The 11831-nt window shown below is 41.6% G+C and overlaps 1 protein-coding gene across 3 annotated transcripts in view; it reads left to right on the forward strand.

The window, feature by feature from the left end:
• The window catches only part of PIGK (phosphatidylinositol glycan anchor biosynthesis class K), a 104016-nt gene extending 92824 nt beyond the window's left edge, over positions 1–11192 (forward strand). For all 3 annotated transcript variants that reach the window (XM_008059692.1, XM_021713109.1, XM_021713107.1), the window contains one exon: positions 10842–11192. In XM_008059692.1, coding sequence (XP_008057883.1) covers positions 10842–10958 — 117 coding nt within the window. In that variant the 3' untranslated portion in view covers positions 10959–11192. The remainder of the gene's footprint in view (positions 1–10841) is intronic.
• Positions 11193–11831: the final 639 nt, after the last annotated feature.

Genomic DNA, 11831 nt, shown 5'->3' on the forward strand with positions numbered 1-11831 from the left:
GGTTTCTGACAGCCCGTCTTCAGTCATTCTTATTTGTGTTCCTTCGCAACAGGTATCCGCGTCCTTTTCTTAAAGGGCCACATAGTAAATATTGAAGGCTTGTGAGTCGCATGGTCTCTCTTGCAGCTACTCATCTGTTAGTTTAGAGTGAAAGCAGTGATAAGTGATATGTGAATGAATGAGCATGATTGTGTTCCACTGGAGCTTTGTTTATAAAATCAGGGGCCAGCACGTATAGTTTACCAGACCCTGCTCTGTATGAACCATTCTCTTTCTCTCTGGCTGCTTTTAAGTCATTGTCTATCACCGTTTGTCAGTGTTTGATTATGGCATGCCTTTATGTGGTTTTCTCCGTTTCTCCTGCTTGGTGTTGAGCTGTGTGAATCTGGTGGCTTATAGTTTTCATGCCATTTGGAAGAATTTTGGCTATTATTTGTTTTAGATTTTTTTTCTCCTCCCTACTTGGGACAAATGTTCTTCTTGATGGTGGGTCATGGCTCACTTAGGTTCTGTTTGTGCTTCTTCCTGCCCTTCTCTTTCTGTGCTTCATTTGGAATAGTTTCTATTGTATTTTATTAGTCCTCTGATGTTTCCTTTGCAGTGCCTCAGCTGCTGTTAATTCCATCCAATGCATTTTTGTTTTATATACTATGTTTTTTATCTGTAGAGATCTGATATGAGTCCTATTTTTATATTTATCTACTCACATATTTATATTTTCCTTTACATCCAGTTTAAAATATCTGCTATCAGATCCCTGTTAGCAAATCCATCATATCTTTCATTTATGGGTCTGTTTCTATTAGCTGTTTTTTCTCCTGGCTAATTTGTTTGTTTGTTTTGGTTTTTTTTAAATTGGGTGCTAGATATTTTTGTTTTTTGTTGCTGTTAGCGATTAGATTTTGGATTTTTGTTCTATGTATATAGCAAGTGATGAATTCTGTGCTAGGGTCAGTTTGATCTCTTTAAGTATTGCTTTAGGCAGATCCAGAACAGTCTTTTTTTGCTTGTTTTTTTTTAGACACCCCACTCCCTGATTTTTTTCTGATGTGGTCTTACTGTCTGCTATGGCCTGTGCTCTCCCGTATTACCTGCTCTGTCTACCCTGAGTGAGTCTGTGTATAGTTCCTGGCCCTGAATGAGCAGTGGGAGCCGTCTGGCCTCCTGGTGGCGCTTTTTTCTTTCCTCCAGCTACAGGTGGTTTCTTTCTTTTTTTTTTTTGAGTTGGAGTCGCACTCTGTTGCCCAGACTGGAGTGCAGTGGCCGCTCCCGGCCACCGCAGCCTCGCCTGCTGAGCTCTGGCGATCCTTCTGCCTCAGCCTTCCGAGTAGCCAGAATTACAGGCATGCGCTACCATGCCTGGCTGATTTTTTGATTTATTGTAGAGATGAGGTCTCGCTGCCCAGGCGGGTCTCGAACCCGCGGGCTCAGGCAATCCACTCACCTTAGCCTCCCAAAGGCACGGGATTACAGGCTGAGCCACCGAGCCCAGCTACAGGTGGTTTCTTATCATGTGTGAGAAGATTAGAACTCTGGCAAAAATGCAAGTCGCTGTCTCTGCACACGCTGGAGCTCCCTTGTGTGGTTTTTTCCTGTGCAGCTCCTCCTTAGCAGTCTACTCTGCAGGTTCTAACCACCAAAGTCTCTGAATTCTCATCTGTGTCTCTTCACCTCAGCCAAAGCTTGTGAGAACTTCAGGTTAAGAAATGGATATCACAAACAGATCAAAATGTAGTGGAAACACACCCATAAATTAACTATACTGCAAGATATAAACCAACTATCACTGATGCCCGGAAAAGAAGAAATTGATTCTTACTAGGATATGAGAATAGACTTCACCTGGAGGTGATATTTGAGCTGGATATTAGAGAATAAACAAGTATGGAAGAATAGGAAGAGAATTAAACTAGAATTCTCTTTACCTCTTTGGTTTATTTTTAACATGAAGTTAGTTTCATAACTTGAAGTGTGTTATTCCACCCAAGGAGCAGGTATCAAATATAGTAAATAGTTTCATGTCTTGTGAACATATTGTGTAGTCATCCAAGTTCGGCAAGTTTGTTTGTAAGTTAATTTCTATTGGTAAGCTCCAAACTCGGTGGTTTAAAAGCTTTATTGTTTTGCTCTTGCCATGGGTCAGGAGTCCAGGCATGGCTTAAATGGGTCCTCTGCTCATGGCATCACCAGGCTTTCATCAGGGTGTCGTCCAGGACTACAGTCTCATTTGAGACTCAGAGTCCTCTCTGAAGCTTACTAATTGGCAGAAGTCACTTCTTTGCAGTTGTAGCACTGTGACCCTTGGCTTCTGGTCTGCTGTTCCCTGTCCATGGTCTATGCCACAACATGGCTGCTTGATTCTTCAGGACCAACAGAAGAATATCTTCGCTGCTTCTTTTATGCTTATGTCTCTGACTTCTGTCTCTGATGTCTAGACCCTCTTCTAAAGGGCTTGCTAATTAGGTCAGCTCCCTCTTTCCCGCTGCCTCCTGCATCCTCCCCGCCCCCATAATCTCCTTGTTGGTTAACTGAAAGTCAACTGATCAGGCATCTTAGCTGTGTGTCCTCAGACTCCCTCACCTGTGCCATGTGATGCAGCCTAATCATGGGAATGGTGTCCCATCATGCCCACAGGTCTTGTCCACACTCAAGGGACAGGTGTTCTGTGGGGCGTGTACACCAGTGGGTGGGAATCATAGGGGCTATCGTAGAATTCTACTTACCACAACCTGACATATAATATTAATATAATTTGAAGAATACAAATTATACTTTATATAAAGGATTTAGATAGACTGGAAATACTAGTAAACTACCACTGATTAAATAGTTGAAAACAGCAGTTTTTGAAGTCATTTTAACTGTAACTTTAATAGATTATTTTATGAAGTTTTAAAAATGTCCTTAAAATATAGTTTAACTGAGGCCAGTGCAGTGGCTCTTGCCTGTAATCTTAGCACTTTGAAAGGCCAAGGTAGGAGGATTGCTTGAGCCCAGGAATTCGAGACCAGCCTAGGCAACATAGTGAGACCTTGTTGCTACAAAAAAATTACATCCTTGAAATCTTGGAAATTTTCCATTTTCTTCCCAATAAATGGGTATGATTTTGAAAATCTTCAGTTTCCTCTCTTTACATAATTGTAATACTTAGCTCTATGCTCTGTTAACTGTTTTGAAGTTATATGGTAATGTTCTTCTAGCAACATGAAGGGGAGACCAACGCTGTTCACAGTTGGAAGCGCAGTGTTGCTTAGCTACCTATCTTTTTAATTTGAAATATTAGGCATTTCAATAATAGGGTAGCCGTTAAGCTTTTAGTGTTTGCTCATAACACATTGTGGTGTTTTATGTATGCATTCACCTTCATATTATAACTGTTATTGTGAAAGTTTTTAAAAAAGAGGAGTGTGTTTAATAGCAGTAAGTAGAGTATCTAAACTACATAAAACCAGTCATTTTTTAAGAAGCTCTAATGGACGCAAATGAAATTACAAGATATACTTTAATAAGAACTTACTTCAAATGCAGCTATGCTACAAAACGCAGTAATTACACCAATCTGTCTCTTGATTGTAAGTAAAATCATTGTAGAATGTCTAAAATGTTACATATAGTTGTTTTTAAAATAACAATGTATGGCAGCAATATCATTAAACATGCTGAAAAAGCTCCTTATTAATGTTTCTGTCATGTTATTCACATGACTTTTTCTAAAGTAGGATATCAAATACTAAACAGCACTATTGCAGTGCTTCTCCTAGTCTGGAAAAGGATATATAAAAAATTCTTTCAATTCCGGCTACTTGGAAGGCTGAGGCGGAAGGATTGCCGGAGCCCAGCAGGTCGAGGCTGCGGTGGCCGGGAGCGGCCACTGCACTCCAGTGTGGGCGACAGAGTGAGGCTCCAACTCAAAAAAAAAAAAAAAAAAAAAAAATTCTTCCTAGGTGGATTCTTTCAGTCAAAATGTTGCCTGCATACTCCACCCCAAATAACTAAAGCAATACATACCCATTGTAGAAAACGTTTTCAAAACTACAGAGAGAGATTTAAGACCATCTTATAAAACCTGCTTTCCCAGAGATACACTAAGACTTCAGTATATTCCCTTCTTTCCATATTGTTTTAGAAAAAGATTTTATTTCGTATTCAATTGGCATCTTACTTTCATTTTCTTATTATTGTATTACAGGCATTTCTCCAAATCATTAACATTGTTTGAAAATATTTTTGTTGACTAGCATGGAGGTGCTGTATTTCCCATGTTATGTTTATGTAGGATTTTTTGTTTGTTTGTTTTTTAAATCATGAAGATGACATTGAGGAGAAAATCTTTGCACAAAACATTTGTCAGCATTCATGAATTCTTGAATACAGATCCCATAAGTGCCACAGATCCAAGGAATGACAAGAAAGGGATGTTTTAAGACTTCTGAACATGGTCATAGATTACTTTCCTGAAAACTTGACCACCCTTATTAATATTTCCTAGTTTAATTTTTAAAAGAGGGGGAATAATTAATATTATTGTTTTAATGATAAAAAATGATTTTTTTCACATACTCACCAGTTGTAATTCTTTTGTGAAAATTTTTATTTCTCTGTCCCATTTATTGATAAATCCTTGTATCTGATTGATTTGGGGAGCCTCTTATGTACTCAATTTATCTCTTTTTTTGTCATATTTTCTATTTAATTGCCTTTTAATTTGATTTATTTGCTTTGTGAACTAAATCTCTTTCAAACAATTCCTTTAAAAGTCTCTTCACCTTCTCTGGCTTCTTTTCACTCACTGCTTTTAGGCTTATAAATCCCTTTATTGTGCAGGTTCTCCACATTTTACCTCTTTCTTCTTTCTGTTTTCACATTTAGTTCTAAACCATGTGAAGTGCATTTCGGTTTCCAGTGTTGGATGAAGAACAAAGCTGATTTTGTTTTCAAATGCTCACTCATTCTTAGATCACCATTTAGCATGACACTCCTTGCCCACTGATTGGTGACAGCTCTTTTATCATGACTAAATTCTCGGATACTGGGCTGATTGCCTGCCTTTTACTCTGTTCTACTCAGCTTTCTATTCTTTCATCAGAATCGCATTGTTGTTTAACATTATCATATCTTTTTTTTATATAATCTTGACTGTCTCCCACTCCCTGTAGGTAATATAGATTGTTTACCTTACAAGTCATGTTATGTGTATTTCATGCTTTTATTGCTGTTGTGAATGATTTTTTTTCTATTTTTGACTCATTTTTACTGATACATTTGAAAGTTGTTGATTTTTTAAAAATGTTTTTCTGAAATCTGGTATTTTACTCTAAATAATTATAAGAGTTGATTTTTTGGAACTTGTTGCTATTGACTGTAACATGAAAATGAATAATTAAAATTATTTTTCTTTTCTGTGAGTTATGTTTGGATTGGCGAGAAATTCCAGAGTAACATTACTAATAATGTTAATAGTGGTCCTTTTTGTCACAGGAAAATTAAAATCATGGTTAAGGAAAAACTATGGTCAACTTCCTATTAAAATCATAGTTGAAAGCAAATCATCATTAATTTCCAAGATTAGATGAACTGCTTTGCAGATTTACCATGGATAAGGTACATAAAGTTCTTGGGTGATGTTCGTTTCTCCAGCAGGGAACAACATCTGATTGCCACTAATTGGTAACTTTTAAAAGGAAGGAACCCTGGGAGAAGGAAGGCAGGAGGAAGTGAGGTGGGTTGGCCTCCAGAGTCCCCACTTCCCTTCCTTGGTAACAGTTTCTGACACGGAAGTAGGTGGGGTGCCTTTCCAGGGAGCTAGAGGGTGCAGCTCTGTACAAAGAGGCACCCCCCAAAAACCTGGAATTATCTTTAGGAGAGCAGGCCCTCTTTTAGTGCCGGCTTTTCCCACTAGCAAGTGTTCCAGGAACCCATCAGCATTACTGCACCAGCTAGCGTTGTTGTGAGAGGCTGCGTTCAGCTTCAGTGAATTTTGGGGAGGAGATTCTTTCAGCGCATTTGCCCATTTCATGATGGGTGCTTTATGAGCACGCCTGCCCACACTACGCTGAGTGTTCAGCAGTTTTTGACCCCAAATGGCGTGACACCTGTACCCACCCTCCCTATTCAACCTATCTCACACCAAGTAACCTTCTTTGTTTCCCCGGATGAAAAAAAATCCTTAAAGGGGCATGTTTTGTCAATGTGGAAGAGGCGAAACAAAAAATGGCAGAAGCGCTACAAGGCATCAAAATTGACAAGTTCAAAAACTGGTTCAAGCACTGGAAAAAGCATCTTGCTAGGTGTATTGCATCAAATGGAGAGTACTTTGAAGGTGACTGAAGTTTAAACGTAAGAATAAATGCACACTTTTTAATAAATTCTGGGTTTTTTGGGTTCCCCCTTGTATGTTCCTTAAAGTGAGGAGAGTGGCAAGGAACATTCCTGAAATTTACCTCTGGAGACAGTAGAGAGGTTCTTTGTTTAGGCGGTTTCCTCAGAACCCAGCGGTAAATTCTGTTCAGGTGCTGCGAGGCCAGAGTTCTCATTCTGTGAGGGCCAGAGGGAATACCGTGCAGACTTCTGACAGCCAAGGTCATGGTGGATGAAGGAGTGATTGGCTGTCCTTCATGCTTCACGCTTACGCCCTTGTTGCAGACACCTAAAGCTACAAGTATGAAGGTGTGAGCCTTTTCTGTTTTCTTGTGATGATCAAGGGTCAGGGTTTTTCTTCCCTGTTAAATGTCACCTCTGTGGGTGTGTTCCATAACATCTGATGTGTTACAAACCACCCCAAAACTTGGTGACTAAAGCATGTCATGTAGTTAGCTCATGATTCTGCAGGGTTGTAATTTAGGATGAGCTGACCGGGGCGGTTCTGTTCTCAGCTAGGCCCCCTCGTGGGTCTGTGATCCACTCTGGATCGGTGGTCTTGCTTCTGAGAGTTGGCTGGTCATTGGCTGGGGCCCTCAGCTCTTCTTCAGCTGAGATTTTGTCCTCCAGAGGCTTAGGCTCTTTCTCGTGGTGGTGGGAGAGGTCTGAGAGAACGTAGAAGCCAGCAGAGCCTTTTGAGGCTGCACTTAGAACTGGGACGCTGTTCCTTGTGTTGCATTCTCTTGGTCACAGGAAGTCCTGACTCGCTGATTCAGGGTAGGGATATAGATTCTACCTCTTGATGAGCTACTGTGAGGTCACATTGGAAAGGGTGGGCACACGCAATGATGGACAGTCGAGGCCGTATTTGCCATCAGTCTGACACAGTCGGGTGAACGTATGACTCAAACGTGTGCTGAGGACACTGTTCCTGTCAGTGTGGATGTAATTTTGCAATTACGGCATCTCGCCCCCTTTTCAGCTCAGCCTGTTGTCTCTGTGTCTTGTATTCTTTTTCTCTCTAGATCATTCTTTCGTTGCTTGTGAATCTTTACTCAAATCCATGCCAAATAAGAATTTTCTAAAATTATCTTTTGGTTCCTTATTAAATTTGTTCTCAGAGGCACCTTCTCTGCATCTTCAGGCTGTAATTTATGCTCCGTGAGTGGGATGCGTGGGAGTGTTTTTCCTCACAGAGCCCACCCGACTTTCCTTTTCCTTTGAATACTGTTGGCATCTGCCAGTGGAGTACGGATGCTTTTCTGTGTCCACTTAAGTTTGAAATGCCTCCTCAAGTGTGTCCCTGAGGAACAGGTTGTTATGTGGCTCCCGGTGATGGGAGGCGTCCTCAGTGGGCTTTGCTGAACTCAGCTGGGGTCATCTGCTAGCATAGCACTCATGCCTGGTTTGGGGCCCTTTAAAAAACACATTTTTAACACATGCATTACTCACAGGGCTTTCCCTGCATTTCCCGGTCTCTGCAGAGTTTTCCATGCGATTCTCAGCTTTCTGGGGTGCAGTGAGCCGCTCACCGCCATTGCCCCTCCTCCCATCATGTTGTGTGCTGGGAACGGCTTTGGAACGATGAATTGAGGTGTGCCAGTGGGGAGGTGGGAGTGAGTCGCACAGCCCAGCTGCCTGGCGAAGCTGTCCCTCTCCTCCATGGCGCCTTTCTTAAAACGCAGACGGGTGGCTCGCCCTGTCATCCCGGCACTTTGGGAGGCAGCAGCAAGAGGATTGCCAGCGCCCAGGGGTTTGAGACCAGCCTGGGCGACATGGCGATTCTCTGCAATAAATCAAGAGAAAATTAGCTGGATGTGGCGGTGCACACCTGTAGTTCTAGCTACTTGGAAAGCTGAGGCGAAAGGATCCCTTGAGCCCAGCAGGTTGAGGCCACGGTGGCCATGAGCATGCCACACTGCATTCCAGCCTGGGTGACAGAGTGAGACTCCGACTCAAAAAAAAATGCAGGCAGGAAAGGGAGCTAGCCCTAGTCCCTCTCTCAGCAGGCAGAAGTGTTGTTTTTCCCAGAGCAAAGCCAGCTTTTGCGTGGTGTTTACCAGTTGGAAAGCGGGGCCCACCATTCATTTGCTTCTCATCCTCTCCTGGTTTCTGTGCCTTTCAGATGGCGAGACATGCGAGGTTCCTCTTCAGAGGTCAGCAAGATGTTGGCAGGGTTGCGCCCTTCTGTGCCGGAGTGGGCGCTCCTGTGCGAGCTGCAAGGAGCTGGGCGGGGCTTCTCTTCAGAGGCCCTCTCAAGCCGAACCCAGTGTGCGTCGAGTTAGTAACGCGTCTTTCATCAGAAAGGTGTAACTGATAAATATTCTGAGAGATAGCAACTGCAAGTGGCAGTTTTGAAAGGCTCGGATTTGCTGCTTTTGTTAGTTTGTGCAGTCTTGCCATGTGGGTAAATGCTTAACACTGTGCTGTAACTTGGGCATCATTCCGTCAATTTCTTAGTCTTCCAGCACGACTTCTGAAGTTTTCTGGTGGGGCCCTCGCCCTTCCCTCTTCTCTGTGGTCGTCTCCTGGCCGTCCGTGGTCAGGAACTGGAGCCTGTGGAGACACGGAGCACAGGCCCCAAGCCAGCCTTGGGGAGAACTGGTCAGACAGCTGCCAGGGCTGATGGCTGGGTCTTTGGAGAGGTTCTAGTTACTGCCAACATGCTGCTTTCTTCCTTAGTCATCTTATCTTTGGCAACTGTTTCTAGCTGCTGAGTTTAAGCTCGAACAGCAAAATCACAGCCTTTGGGAATCCATCTCATTGGAAAGTAACTTGAGTTTCTACAGCTGCAGAAATAAGATTTGTTGTTAGCTACCTGATTACTATCTCGGTGATCTCTAAGGAATGATAGAGCTTAAGGGATGTTCACTTTTTTTTTTTTTTAAGCATAACTAGGTTTAAAACCTCCTGAACTCTTTGGACACGGAAGTTCATTAATTCAGTTTATGGAACAATTGCATATAGCTTATTCTCCTCAATTAAGAGTTCACATTAGTGCCAGAGTTTGACAGTAGTTAGCTTTTCTACAGTAGCAACCTAAATGTGTGTGTGTGTTTTCAAGTGCCATATAAATCAGAGACTCCTAGTTGCTAGGGAAAATCAGCATCTTGTCTAACTAGGTCAGTGCTCTTAAACTAGGCTCCCAGGGAACTTTGCAGGTTATTGTATAAAGGTGTGTTCTCACTATTAATGAATAATGGTAATCTTTACCCAGTTTGTGGAAAATAGTTTTAGGTCTTAAGCTTTTTCAACCCTTTCATGTGAAATACTAGTTCTTTGACTCGTAGAGAATAACCAGGGCAAAACTGAGCAGTGGTCAGTCACGTTTGGTTCACTCACTCACTTTCCATTGACACATGCTTGTGATGTTTACATTACCTATCATTCATATAACTGTGCTTTATAGCAATTATTCTCGATTTTCTACTGGAATTAAGTTAAGATTTGTCATAGTGTTGCACAGAAAACATGTGACTTCCAAGAGCTCTACCCTTTGAAACCGTCTGAGAGCCACTGAACTTACCATCTTGCAGGATACCTGAGGGCGAGGACGTCTGTCATCACTTTACCACACATACAGTCAGAAGCCATTGCAAATGATCGAGTGGAAAGTAACATGGGGGAAAATCAGGCTTAATATTTTGGGGTACATTTTTTGTGGAGTTTTCTTCTGAAAGGAAGGGTAGAGGGTGAGTATAAGGCTAGGAATGAAGATCGGATGTGACCACTTCAGGCAATATTGTCAGTTCAGGTCCTTTAAGGCATTTGAGTAAAAGCTCCTAGCACGCTATCTAGCATTGTGATCCAAGTTAAATGTTAAAGTGGCTTTCTCTCCTATTAGTTTGACAAGTTAATTTTAAACTGATGAAGGTTATACATGACGACTAAAGCAAATTTTAGCTTGTAGTTTCTCTCCCTTCTAGTCTCCTCTAAAATAGGGTTCTCATACCATAACTGTCCTTACAATCTTAGCTGTAACTCATTAAGTAGGTTCATAAAGAGATCGTTGTCACAAAGAACCAGTTGCAGGGTCAAAATCCAGTCTTGCATTGGGCACTGACCTGCTACAGTGACCAGGTCACTGTGCTGGGACTGTCACAAGCTGACCCTGCTGGAGTTGCAGCCTAATAGGAGAGACAGTTAAACGACAACCTAATGAAAATGTAAATTCACAGTGAGAAGGACTGTTACGTTGCTGAATAATTTGGGTGAGAGTAAATAGTTGGGTTGGGTAATCAGGGAAGGACCCTTTGGGGAAACAAAATGGAAGCTGAAACCCTTGTTGGCAGTTTACCCCTTGAGATATTGACCCTGTTTTAAGTGGTTACTGTTGTGGCGATCTCAGTATATTTAATTTGACTAAAAGCACTTCCCCTTTAAAACACAACAAGTGAAGTTTCTCCTTACCATCAGTATTTGCTTTATCCATGGCAGAACTGTTTGCCTAATGTGAAATTTTCCATGTTATCCTTGTTTTGCAGAAACCAAAGCTGAAAGACTGGCATCCTCCTGGGGGCTTTATTCTGGGGCTGTGGGCACTCATTATCATGGTCTTCTTCAAAACATACGGGATCAAGCACATGAAGTTCATTTTTTAGACTTGATGGTATGTGAAGAAGAACGCAAGGAAAACTGCAACCTTGGATGAAAATTTATGCCATCTATGTTTTTTAAAATGCGTTGTTCTTGTGTGAATTGGAAAAAGTATAAGGAAGCTAAATTTGAATAAACTATTGATTTTATAATGTAAAGAAAAATAATTGTTAATGCATTTGCTTAATGTCACTAAGTATATTTTGGTTTTTAATTTTGTGTTATTAAAAACAAATGAGTGGCTCAGCCTGTAATCCCGCGCCTTTGGGAGGCTGAGGTGAGTGGATTGCCTGAGCCCGCGGGTTCGAGACCTGCCTGGGCAGCGAGACCTCATCTCTACGATAAATCAAAAAATCAGCCGGGCGTGGTAGCGTGTGCCTGTAATTCCGGCTACTCGGAAGGCTGAGGCGGAAGGATCGCCGGAGCCCAGCAGGTCGAGGCTGTGGTGGCCGGGAGCGGCCACTGCACTCCAGTCTGGGCGACAGAGTGCGACTCCAACTCAAAAAAAAAAAAAAGAGACCAAAAGATCAGAATATACTGATTGAGTCTTTTTAAAAATAATAATTTCCCCTTATCCTCTTTTCATTTGGAAAAGAAAAATTGTGAAGAGATTAAATTTTCAGTAACAGAGATGACTTCTGTTAATAATAGTTTTCTGTATGTCCTCCCAACCTTTTTACTTCTGTACATATTTTTTTCCAAAAATAGAGATCATATGAAATATATGAGTTTGTATCCTCTCTTTTCATTTTATAATAAATTATCAACCCTTTCCCTCTCTTTGGTTATCTTCAAGAATACATTGTGAATGACTGCATAGTATTCGTTGTATGAATGTGTTATAATTCATTTGACATCTATTATTGGACCACTTACCT

The sequence above is a fragment of the Carlito syrichta genome, unplaced genomic scaffold, assembly GCF_000164805.1.
Source record: "Carlito syrichta isolate Samal-C Ts95f unplaced genomic scaffold, Tarsius_syrichta-2.0.1 Scaffold91627, whole genome shotgun sequence".
NCBI classification, from domain to species: Eukaryota; Metazoa; Chordata; class Mammalia; order Primates; family Tarsiidae; genus Carlito; species Carlito syrichta.